The 13588-nt window shown below is 41.1% G+C and overlaps 1 protein-coding gene across 1 annotated transcript in view; it reads right to left on the reverse strand.

Annotated features, from left to right (window-relative positions):
• Positions 1-13588, reverse strand: part of AFF2 (AF4/FMR2 family member 2) — a 251957-nt gene that overhangs the window by 153138 nt on the left and 85231 nt on the right. Inside the window, exon 3 of the mRNA XM_019471047.1 lies at positions 5961-6005. Coding sequence (XP_019326592.1) covers positions 5961-6005 — 45 coding nt within the window. The remainder of the gene's footprint in view (positions 1-5960; positions 6006-13588) is intronic.

Raw genomic sequence — 13588 nt, forward strand, 5'->3', positions numbered from 1 at the left:
GACTGGGAAGACCTAAGGCTGCATTCTCCAGCTCCAAAAGAGCCTTTTGCACTTCAAGCCTACACCAGGCTGTCCTCAAATGACTCCAACTATTGATCTCACTGTGCCTGTGTGTATACGGCTGGACAGTGCACAAAATGCTGGGAAAAGGCTTCTTTTGACCTTCCTGGAATTGTTGCTGAATGCTTGTGGTGGTACTGAGATGAGAATTGAGCTGATTACCTACCAAACCAGGAATGAGCTGTTCTGAAAGAACTACTCAGCATTTCCATTTTCTGGAGTGAGACTACATCTAGAGAGTCATCAGAGCAAAGGACTAGTTGCTGCTTTTACGTATACCTAAAGTAATGCAGGGGTAACTCCTTTTTATTTAATAACAGCAGCAGCAACGTAAGTGGAGCTGCTGCCAATTTATACCAGTGTGGGAGGAAGAAGAATTCAATGAACTCAAATGAGATCAGAGGTCAGTGGAATTACCCCTTGATTTATTTTGATGTGAGAGCAGAAACTGGTTCTGCCTCCATTGAGAAAATGCTGATAAAAAGCTGAAAAATAAAATGGCTTGGAAGTTCCTAAGAAATTAATTGTTTTTATCCATCCAAATCTTCATATACATAAGCAAAGTCTAAAGAAAAAACCCAAACCTACAGTTGTAACATGTTGCCTTTTTCAAAGCAGGCTATTACCCGTTCCTTACACGCTTCCAAAGGCTGCACGCCAGACGAAGGACAAAGGCCGCAGATACACATTTACACGTGGGTTAACTTTTCAATCCATTTTTTCATTTCAATAGAAACAATAAATCACCTTATCCTGGAGAAAGAAGCAGCTTGACACAAAACATAGGGTGCTGGGCTATTTTTATAGCACACCTAAGACACACAGGGATTCATTTATTTACTCAGCTATTTAAAAGTGGCTACTCTTACTCATTCTCTGGACAGCTAACTGCCAGGTTGCTAAGTTACTGTTACTTGACATCATCTCCTCCCCAACGTGTTCCCACATTTGACAGGTTCACATGATTTACTAGGCCAGTCAGCTCGTTATTCACTTGTCCAATGACGTCTGGATAATCATTTTAAATTCACATCATGTCCTCCCCAGCAAGCCCCCAGATTCCACATGAAAATATTTAAACTGCCTGTCAGCTACTAAGTGCATTTGTAACCACACTGGACAGTGTACCTGTGTTTTCCAAATTACAATTATTATAATAGGGTTTAGCATCGTTCTTCAATGTTGGTTTGTATTTTAGAAGAGAAAACAATTATTGAGGGGCAAATAATGGGCTATATCTGTTACAGTCTAATTTTGCTCTGTGAACAGCTCACCTCAGCTATGGATGATACATATTAAATCCGTTAGTGCTTTCAATTGGCATGAGGAAGGTAATACTACACATAATTTGCCCAGTCAAGGGCATTTTCACCTGCTGATCAATTTACATATTCTCCAATGTCATTAGACATGAGCTAGTCATAAGAAGAATAGAAGGCCATACAAATTATAGACTTTGCTCATTTAATTCCAGTCATTTTTATACTAATTACAATCTGAATTATATTTAGAATTTGTTTTGCTTCCAGACTAGAAAGCTTTTAATTAAATCACAGCTGTCCACATAACATCAGAAGTCCATCTAGTTACTTGATGCCTTACTACAGCGAATATACACCTACAAGAATTCTTTCGTTCCTCTAAGCAGGGACAGATTTTTAGACAGAAGTGCCTGCCCAGATGGTTAGCAACACAGACACGAAAGCTTCATGTGTACAAACCAGAGCCTCACTTCTGCGGGATTATGTCTCATCGATTGCCTAAACACCTAGCCCAAAATTTCAATTTACACTACAAGTCCTCAAGAAAATTTAGTTAAATCAAATTTCCTTTCTTTCCCATGTAATGTTGTATGCTTATCACCTCTTAACCAGAGGTAAACCAATGCTGAGAGGTCCCTTCTGTGCTCTCTATAGGCAGAAAAAGGATCGCTGCTAGTTTGCACTCAAGTGTCACACCTACACACACCCCTATGCCTGGACCAGCACGACGGTTCATATAATGCGCAATGACAGCAAGGCACACTGATGTAAAGCACTGGTACAAGTGGCACAAGTAACAGCTTCAGAACACTGGTTTAAAATGTCAGTTCTCCCGCCCCATCTGCACCTTGTATCACAACATTTCAATGAACTCATTTCTCAATGGCTGCACATAGCAAGTGACAACTTAATTTAAATCCATATTAATAAAATGTGAATTACACACACATACACACTGCTGATTGCCTGTCTTCCATGTTATCCACACTTTCAAAGCCAATATGCTGGTTTAAAAAAAAATAAGCTACATTTTGGAACAGAAAAAAGTGTATCGACCACCAGTGTATTCGCCTTCATATTTCAATTTGGTATTAGCAACCTGTATTAAATGTAAATCTCCTGTACTACCTTTACAGCTTGGCCTTAGTTGTACAAGAGAGATATTATTATTATTATTATTATTATTATCATCATTATTTTAAACAACCTCCTCAGCCATCCTCGTTAGAAAAGCAAAATCAACAGGAGACTGGTCTGCCATTAACCTTTGGTTGTAGTATCAGGAACAGTCCTTAAAGCGTTTACACAAGATGACAAAAGTGGCTAAGTGTTTCAGGAAATCTGAAGGACGGTGAAATTTTTTCTCTGAAGACTCAGGGGTCTGAACGGACTCAAGACCTTTTCCCTCACTCAGTTGGAAATTTTTGACCATAAACTCAATTAAACTTTTTTTTTCTAGGAAAAAAAAAAGAAGACGGAGATTAGGAATTGCAAACCTCTACAATTACGAAAAACATTAATCAAGTTCAGCTTGAAAAAAAGAGCTCTGTAAAATCAGAGGTCACAGATCGTAGCTTGGGTCCCTCTTCCTTTAAAGTCTAGCAAAAAAACCTACAAGACTTACTGTGTCTTTCTGAGGGGTGAAACTGAATTAAGTCACTTAATTCCCTGACTTAAAAAAAAAAAAAAAAAGAAAAAAGCAAACTTCAAGGCATGAAATGCTCTCAAGGGAGACTGGCAGGGCCGGGCCGAGGCAGGCAGCAGCACCCTTCCTCCAGCACTTTGGGGCACACAGCTCAGCAGTGGACATGGCCCAGAGCCGAAATTGCCAGTCATTGCCAACGGTTTGGTGGGTCAAAATGCACAGTATTACAGCCCCATTTGTCTACCTTTGGGATTTGACTGTCTTGTAATCCTTCTTGTTTACCTCTGCAACATCCCTGACAGGACGGAAATGTTAGTAGCCTATTTTTTTACCTGGGGAAGCTGCCATCAGGGAGCTGAGGCCCACACTCCCAAAGGCTCTTCAGAGCCTATGTAAATGGCCCCAAAAGGCCAGAAAGCATCTGTCAGGGCTGGGAACTTAATCCAGGTTCTCAAAGCACAGATCGCTGCTGAAACCAAGGGTCATCCTTTCATCTGGAGCAGACAGCTTGAATCTCCTGACACAGGGCTTCCACGGGGAGCCCGAAGACTGGATTTTGACCACTGCTGGGCATCACATTCTCTTACTTATTTTCTCTCCGTTGCCTATCAAGTAGAATATGATACTCTGCATACAGCCAAAACACATTTCCCGCTAGCTTATTCTGCATTATAAATTTGAGAAGAACAAAGTCATTGACAAAACTCAGGTACTTCTACTTCCATGTGTGCTTCAGCACCATATGAAGTTGAAAGCCTAAAACGCTGCCACTGAAGGCAACCAACTGGGACTGGGGTTTGCTTGGCCTTTGATGGGCAGCCCCAGAAGCAGCTCTGTGATCTGCTGCTTTCATACACTCAGGGCCTTGCTGGCAGCCTGCAGCCTGCTTGCAGACAGGTTACAAGAAGGCTGCAGACAGCCTGTCAGCACCCAGAGCTGCCTAACACCACGCTGATGGCATACAAAGCCAGCCTCACCATGTAACAACACTACCTAGCTGCGCCTGTGGTGAGGGAGCGCATATCCCAGACGAACCATGGCTGAGGCCCCACGCTCACCTGCGGCGTGCCAAACCCATACCTGCTCCCCAGCACAGGTGGTTTCATATGCTGAAGATGGCTTCTGGCTATGCCTGCAGCTATGGCTGACAGGTTTGCTCCATAGCTGGATGGCAAGGCTGGGCATGGGGTTGCCTCTGGGCATCTGCACCCGGCAGTCAAGAAAGATCTGCTGGTTCGTATCCCTTTTTTGGGTGCCCATTACATGTCCTTGTGAGACAGATCCCCAGAGACATGGAAACCTGCCAAATCCCTGGTCTGTCCACCCCAAGAGTCCCCCCGAGTTTAACAGCCTACTGGTGGCAGGAGGCGCTGCCTGCAGCCGCAGGGACTCTGCAGTTCATCCCCACCCTCTGAAGACAACAGGAAGTCCTGCACCGATTTCAGCAGGTTTCAGAAGGAAGCCCGGGACATTCTGCCTCTGTCTGTTGACTCAAATTACAGTCATGGGGTAGGAAATAGGATCACCTCCTCTTGATTAGAAAAAAGACATTTCTGCTTCCTGTGATTTATATGCACTGTTCCCACATTAAAACTGTCACCTGGATGATTGATCCCTGAAATTCCCTACATCACATTTCCTTTTGATGCTGTTTACAGAAAACAACTGCTTTCCCCAGCTAACAGGTCATTCATTCCAACTACAGTAATGAACCTAATTGAAATATTTAAACAGGGGAGGAAGACATTTAAAATGTATCAAGTATTTCGCACAGCCTTTCAACATTTTCTTTGCTTTTGCTCCCTTAGTGTTCTATAGGCAGTAAACCCCTGCTCCCTCTGAAGGTTGAAACTAAATTTTACTTATTTCCTTGCATTCATTGCTTCTGGGTGCACATACAGATGCATACTCCTCCGTTACTGCAGGTCTGCGCATGCATGCTTGCCTGCTGGTTCAACGTACTTCTGCAGCAACACTGGCAACCCATAAGGACATCAATAGCATCCCAAGATAATGTGTGTACACAAAACAGGAGCAAGTTTCCCAAACTATTTAACTCTGGATTGCAGTGAATACTGAGAAGCCTATTTTTTTTATAAGGAAGAATAAGTCCATGTCTTTGCAAGCAAGTTGGCATGATTGTTACACATGATTTCAGGTCTGGTTTAGTTTGCACCCGTTGCTCCTAGTAATAAGGATGTGGCTGGCACAAATTCCCACTGAAATTTTATCCTCTCTACACTGAAAACCAGCAGGTTGGCTGGCAATCCCAGAGAGGTAGCTCTTGACAGATGGGAAACTCAACCCATGAGGATAAAAACCTAAATCCCAGACAGGGGACTGGTGGGTTGCAAACCTGCCCCCAGAGAACTCTCACTGCCAATAGGGGACCCCAAAGTTGTGGTGTGTGAGGAAAAGCCCATCTTACACTTAAAGTAAGGCAGATTTACATGTATACAAGTTGTGCACGCTCCCCTTTTTCTTGTTATACAACCTTGTTGCAATTAAGCCATGCTCAGTCGGGAGTGGTTGTTTTAATTTTCTGTATTCAACCACTGACCAGAGCTCCCAGAAAAAAATGACTGTAGGTCTTTAACAAAACCATGAATGATGAGCAACTGTAGTTTTGGGGGAAGAAGGAGGAAGACTGTAGGTCAGTCTGTGAGTGGGAGAATTAAGGCAACTCCACCTCAGGGTAGGAGAGAAATGTGTCCTGGAGAGACTCACAGAGACCAAGAGCTTAAAAAAGAACAGGAATGTGTGTAAATCCTGACCGACACAAGCCGGCAGATGAAGAGTATTAGGTGAACTGACCTTACTCACTAAGGAGCACCCTGGGCCTACCGCTTGGCTATGTCTCTTTAATACAGACCCACTAATATGTTATTATTTAATGACAGTGTTGAGGACAGCCATATAACCCTTCTCCATGAAAGATGAAATAACAGCACTACAATTATACAAAAGATACAAAAGCAAAGGGTATTACTCACCCGTAATATTTCTTCCACGCAGCTGGAATCATTGGGAAGGGTAACCTAGGTTTAAAGAAAAAAAAGAAATGTTTAGTCAGGTGCTGGATGCAAAGTTCAGTGGCTACAACCACATAGGTGAACAGCTAACAATCAACTGCCTCTCTTTGAAGACTGCTGTATCCACGCTTGCTGCCTACCAAATTTTCCAGTAGATCAACATAAATCATCAGCAGGACCCATTTTGTCAAAAGTTGTTTTTTTCTTCTGCGCTGCTTTGTGCTACTAACGACACTTTTGAAGCAATAAAGAACTCTGATTTCCTCACAGTTGAGAACTGGCACTAGAATTGCCTGAAACTTCTGTAATTGAAGAAGATCCCACTGTTACTCCTATCGGCAGCCTTCAGAGAGAAGGCGAGGTTTGGTTTAACTTGCCGCACGCTGCAGCGAAGGACAGAGGTGATAACAGTTAGGAGAAAGCTGTTATCATCAACTATCTTATCCTATAGCTTAATAGGCTAACAGCCAAGACAGCTCTTAAAACTCAAACATATACTGTAGTAAAATACTGGTTGGACTATAAGGGTGGCTGCTGATTTTGTTGTCCCTCACTTCATCAGACTGTTGCAGGTAAAGTATCCTCTGAAGACTGAACAGCACACAAGAATCCACCTCAAGAGGCTTGACAGACATTCCTTCTTGCCTTAGAAAGATGCGATGTATCTATGCACACAACCATACCCACGCACACACACAGTAGTGCCCTTAACGTCTTCCAGTTGAAAATACTAGTTTAAATGGTACTTACAGCATTTGCCACATTCCCTCATTCCAAGGACATGAAAGAGCACAAAACCTCTAAATACTGTGAACAATTACATAAACAACTGGCAGACTTGAACTGTACGTACAACCATTTTGTAGCACTTGCAGGCAGTTATGATAGGTTCTTATCATGGGGGTACAGCAGAAGAGGAAGAGACAATATTCAGGAAGGTACCAAAAAACAGGTGCGTGCTTTGTACCATAAATATTCAGTGAGACTTTTCTGCCCGATGCTTCTACCTTATTGCCCTTGGTAACTAGTTTGGTAAAAGACACTCATGACTAAACTTAATCCCTGTCATCCTAATCTGCTATAGTGCTTGACCAAAAGCACTGACCATGGCTTTCCTCCTATATTTCAGCCAGCACTAAGCTTCAAGAATAAATCCACACAGCTACAAAAGTCAAAGACCAGAAAGACCACCTATTAGATCACCAAGTTCATGCTCTGCTAATGTAGCACATTTTCCCCACATCTTCTAGTACTGTGGCTAGTCTGACCCAAAAACTGTAGGGAAATGGGTCTCCCACCCCTTCCCTTAATAAAATACAGAGCAGTGTTGCAAACTATTTGGCCCTTTTTTGTAATAATTGTTAAAATTTTGCTTTCAGTGTCACCTCAGCCTTTCTGTAGAGCTCTTCCCACTACTCTAAGTAATTCATTACTTCCCTTCACACTTAGACCACGCACAGACATGCAGAATTACACTCCACTTTTTCAAATGTGGTATGTTCAACTTTTACATTCTTTCCTGATAAACAAGATTTTCCATCCCTTTGGCTTGTTGCATCACTGTTCTCTGCATTTCCAACAGTTCATCAATATCTTGAGGTAAAGAAGTACTCAAGTGAATATGACTACACTGCAGGGATATTAGTGATTTTTATCTACCTTCAGCAACTATAGATTATAATTTTCCATAATATCACTTAAAAACATTCAACCGACCAAAAAAAGAGTCTTACCTTTTGTGCCTAGTTTCTACTGAGCTCAAATTCTACCTAACAAACCTAGGCTGAGAACTTCCAGTGGATGGTCAGCATTAACTGCAATAGGCATGCAGTCCACCCTCATACTGCATGACTTGATACTCCAGCACTTCATTGGCCTTCCTTCATCCCCCTACTTTTCACTTAAATCACTTTTTTCCCTCTCAATACCTGTAAGTTTGCTAATCTGTGTTTTCCATACCTCATACCAACTCTCCATTCAGTGAGGAATATAGTTAACCAAAAGATTAGCAAACACGGGTATTACTGCAATGTGCAGTGGGATAGTGGGAGTACATATGTCTCTAATACAATCCTGATTCTTTTTCATTGAAAAATTAGTATGTTGGAATACGAGAAAATAAAACAAATACTCCCCCAATAAACTTGCAGTGTACACACCAACCACAAAATCTCTCACAGCAGCAACAGGAGCAGCCCAAAATCCAGGCGAGTGAGTCAGACTGGGAAGAGTGAGAGCAGCAGAGATACAGAAGTCCTCTCTTTATTTAACACCCCTCCCCACCATTACACATGCCATTTTCAATGGTTAGCCGAGGTGCCATGTGTATTCCTTTGTTTAGAAATGTCTTAATTGTGATAACTGTGTCCCTGACTATTAACACAGGGCAGAGCATGTTCGTACTTGTTTCACATCGTCTCCCAATTCACAGCCTGTTTAAGTTTATGTTACTTCAGAACTAATGATGATAATAACAATAAACATACCATTTTACTTTAATAAAGCCTGCTATATATTATGCAATCACAACCAGCTTCTGCTGGCAGCACTTGCTAATAACTTTAAATGCTTATGCATCAATTTAATTGTGTTAATGGCAAAGAAGATTTTAACGGCTTGACAGAACTTTTGTTCCCTTTGGCATTGCTTTGTTTTGAATCACTGGTATTAAAGTAATGCAAGATGTCAAAGTGCTGTGACTGTCACATAGGGAGATCCAAGTAGGAGCTAGCACAAAGAGGAAAACATTTAGATTGATGCAAACATTAAAAGAATAATTATTACAACATGGCTATCAGAGAAGATCAATGTAAGAGTCTTTCAGTACATTACTATTAATGGATTTCTAAAGAAATGAGACCATTTTTCTAAATTCATGCTACAGTTGCACATTCTAAGAGACTTAAAAAGCACAGATCTATTAGAAACTTAGTCTATCCTGGAAAAAAAAGAAAAAACAACCTCTCAACCTTTCAAAGTGTGAATCAAAAATTGCAAGTTTAATTGTCCATTAACACTTGCATTCAGCTAACAAGTGCAAGCAGGCCCACATGGCACACCATGGCATCCAAGCATAGATTCATAAGGACAGAATGAAACAGAGCAGATACAATATTCATCACCTTCTCCAGTACAAGTGCTATAACAAACTGTTATTAGAATTGCCATTAATAAAATGCCACGTTCCTCCTGTAGTTTAGTCAAGACTGGACATTCATCCCATACTACTACTTTCCTAATCTAATAAAAACCAAGTAGTTTAGGACCCATTATGTGATTCTCCACCCCCTCTCCTCTTCAGCTTTCATCAGTAATCAGATTCTAAAAAGGAGGGCACAGCTTGCATTTGTGCACGCTTTTGGTGCTTTTCTTCCTTCGTGAGCAGCATGGTCTAACTCAGCCAAAAGGACAGATTCCAGGAATTTGGCTTCCGTAAGACCGAGTAGTTGCATTTCACATCATGAGCTCTTCTCTCGGCCGGCAGCGCATTCATGAACCCCAGACTGAAGAACAGTGAATATTACATAAGCTGCAGACAGACGTCCTGAGGTAATAAAACTTCCATCAAAACAAAAAGATTTCACAACAGCTACATGCTACACTGAACTCATCTTCCAATTTCATTTTAATCTGGCAAAACTCTTTTGCATCAAAACGCTTCATGTTTACTTTTAAATACTGCTTGCTAAAAAAAAAAAAAAAAAGAAAGAAGAAAAAAGGAAAGGTCAGATGGTCAAAATATTCCACCTAATACAAGCCAGTATTATAAGGCTCTCTTCACATTTCGGTCTCACAAGAGAGAGAACAGAACTTAAATGATGTGGAACCAAAGGTTTAATGTATGGCTTGGATGGCTCAGTGCTAAACTTTAAAGGGAGGGAAGGAGGGCAGAAATCTAAGAGTGAGGGAATAGTAGCCTTTAATGTTACGCAGATCAAATGACATTGGGTGAATGGTTACAATATCTGATGAGTCATGTTGATCTAACCTTCCATTTATTCATTCAACAGTTCCTTGACCACTCTTACCTCCTGGACAATTTATAACCTGCATGAGATCAGATTTTGTTTTTGTGGCACAGAAAAATCATATAAAGTCTCTTTTCCCTGTAATTTACATCCAACAGCAGGCATTTCTCAGAAATGTTAGCAACAAAATCTTCCAACAGACTTGTCAGAATAGTTCTGAAAATTCAAATGTAGTGTCAGAAAGCAGAAATACACAATGAATGATGTCTTTGCCAGAACTGACCGACTACATTTTCATCTGGATAAACTGTTCGTGAACAATCCCCCTGGCTTTATTGATGCACAATTGGCATTCAACAAGTAATCTCTTCTTCCTATCTTTGTTTTATTGAAAAGATAAATGTAGCATGTTAAATGAATGTAGGAACCCACTCTCATTTCTTGCATATGAGCACCTATGTGCTTATACATCAAGAGCTCTGCTTTCATTGTCATCTCCTTTATCAAGGAACCCATTTTGAATCTGGGGAGACGAAGCTCATACTACTGTATACTCCTTCGAACACAAATTGATTTTTCACTCGCTAGCATGAAAAGATCCTGTGGATGAGCCTTGATTGATCATTTCCAGAGTGCACTACACAGTGATAAGAGGAAAACACTTAGGAACCAGAAGCAGCAAAACCAGGACTGTGAGCAGAAGCCTCGTCCTATGAATGCCTTCAGTTCCTGCCAGGCTTCCTATTAACAGAGGGTGCTTCTTTTTTTGGTTAATACAAGTGGGAAATGCATCGGGCAGTACTAAGAATAGCAGGGTTTCCAGATACAAGACATTGGACTAGATGACCTTTGAATGTCCTTCCAACCCATATGAACCTATGATTCAATTTTTGCAATATGCTCACTACAAATCTAAGAAGATGCAATACTTCACCTGCACTTGAATGGAGTATACACCCACGCCTTTCCAACACCAGCTTTCCTTTGATTGCCATCAGTATTTCCTTGCATGCTCTGGCTTCATCTCCCCTCTTCAGTCATTCCCTACATCTCTTCTGGACTCGCCCCTTTTCAGACAGCAGCCTGCCCCCCAGCTGCCATCTGACTACACATTTCTCCTCCTAAGGAAGACTGTTTCACATTTACTTGAGGTAAACTTCACACCACTGCTCAGAGCCTACTGCTCGAACCTCCTTGGGTTGTTTCACAGTTCATGCTTTTGTCTGTTTCCTATCTCACTAATATTTGGTCCCAAAAGGGTCATTCATGTTAAAGACACCTGAAATAGATGTCAAACTAATGTCACTAGCTGGGAGGATCTAGGCTCTTCCTTACTAACTTTAGTGCAAATGGGTAAGAATGCGAGCAGCAAAAGAGCAAGGAATGAATATTGCAACCTGAGTGGTTTGTTTTTTTTTCTGGTGTATTTGATATTCATGAGGTTATCACCAACATATATTAGGACTGTATGTTTGGGCTCTGGAGGAAACCGAATGAAGTCAAACATGGTGGTATTCAACAAAACCCAAATAAAATTGCTCCCTTGGTATTCAAATACATATATAGGTTTTTCACAAGGTTATTAATTCTCAAGGGAGCCATTTGTGGGTCCCAAATAATGTATATCCACGGTTTTCTTTTAGTACCTCCACCATCCTGGAACCAAAATACCATGAGAAGACTACATTTCCCATTATTTCAACCCCAAAAATATCTCCTGGGGCTTATTAAAAGGTCTGTGAAAATATATACTTTTTATATATAAAAAAATTAAGAGAGAAAGAAAAACTATTGCCTAAAACAAAATACAGAGAGCTGCTCCTCTGTTCCCCCTTAATACAAATACTGCAGAAGCAGTTGTGTAAATATGTAAATATGCATTTACTGGAAAACCTGAAAACAGGAAAGAGTTTTAAGGAGCGGACCGAGTTAGTTAATTTGTTAAGTTAAGACAGCCTGGCCTGCAGCAGTGCTGCTCTTCCAACAGTGGATGGAGAAGTTTATGCCTCTTCCCTCGAGTAAAGCACGTTAGCTGGGAAAAACAACTTACTAGTGTGGTCCAAAATGCGGCTGAATCAAACTCCCGCTGACTTTAGTGAACTTCCCAAAAGGTCTCTAGTTCAGAAGCCAAAACTGCCCACAATGGGTACCTTTAGTTTCACACAAAAGCCAATGTCTCTAACATGCTCCTCTCCAGTCACCTAAGAGCTAGACAAAACGGTGCAGTTACACCAGGTTGTGGCACGTGGGCGCTAGCCCACAAATCGGAATTATAGTTTGATTTCCCTACAATGAACTCCGCTTACAACGACCTCCCAGTCAGAGCAACCCCAACTGCAAGGACAATGTTTTTTCACCGGCATTTAGTTCTGCTACAGCAGCTTTTAAACCAGACTGACCTGGATGTGCAATTATATTTTTCTTGTTCTTCCCAGTGCATGCTGTATTTAGCCTATTTTTTCTTTTTCATTTCTTTGATGTTTTCTTTTAACAATACCATTTCAATGTTGATCAGCATGAAATAGTCTCCATGAAAGCACAATATGCTGATGTTCAATTTAAACTCAATGGTTCTCCATTATTTTCATGCAGCAAATTGCCAAACTCTATTAGAGAGAGAAGCCTGATAAAGTGATCTCTCACTTCAAGGTCTCCTGGGAGTTTTTTTTATGTAGGTAAGGCTGCACATTTTACTTATGGAATATTCTGAATGTAGTATTTTAGAAGCTCACCATGATGATAATACCAGAGTAACTGCTAATGTCAGTATTCAGCCAGGCCCCAACAAAAGTGGCATTTGCAGTACTTAATTTGTGACCAAAACACTGGCTTGCATAAAGGCTGTTAGAACCTTTGAATGCTGACAAAGAGCAAGGAAATTTGGAACTTCACATTTTCTCTTTTTCTTTCTTCCCTTATTCCTTCCTTTCTCTCTCTCTGTCCCTCCTCCTCCAATGACTGCAAGTACTTATTTACTTATATAAAATAAGTACATTTCCTTATGTGCCTTGGTATTTTCACCTTATTCTGGCAGAGGTTACCTTATACATTTCCATTAAATTGATGATAAAAGACACCCTGACCTAAAATGCCACCGTGCACTTGTCCACTTGAAACATCAAAGCCTGACTAACAGACTATGCAACCCTCTGGTGCGGTGAGATATATGGTGTGGCAGAAATAAAGATCAAGTGTCTGTTTCTTGTCTTACTTTTAGCAGTGTGAATGAAATCTAACTCCTCCGAAGACAATGAAGCGGTGTAAGTATAAAAGGAGTGTGAAGGGAGTTTGGCTTCCAAGACTATTCGTCCTCAGTTAGGGGGATGTAAATTAGACACCGTATTTATTCTCAGTGTAACACTTCGAGTAGAACCTCTTTGAAATGGTTAAAAATCCCTTTATTATACAGACATAGCTGCCTAAATTTAATACAACTTGGAACTGGATCTCCTTTAAATCTATTTTACATTAGTGGAATTTGGTGTCTGTTCCCAGTACACGCCAGCATGAGAGCAGCATCAGGCAGGAGTAGTGTAACTTCCTGCTAAAATAGCAGCAAAGTCGCCAGGTCAGACTGTGGCCTTGGTGACACGACTAAAACTCCGCTGATGTCAGTGAAGT

This window comes from Aptenodytes forsteri, unplaced genomic scaffold (assembly GCF_000699145.1).
Source record: "Aptenodytes forsteri isolate BGI_AS27 unplaced genomic scaffold, ASM69914v1 Scaffold143, whole genome shotgun sequence".
NCBI classification, from domain to species: domain Eukaryota; kingdom Metazoa; phylum Chordata; class Aves; order Sphenisciformes; family Spheniscidae; genus Aptenodytes; species Aptenodytes forsteri.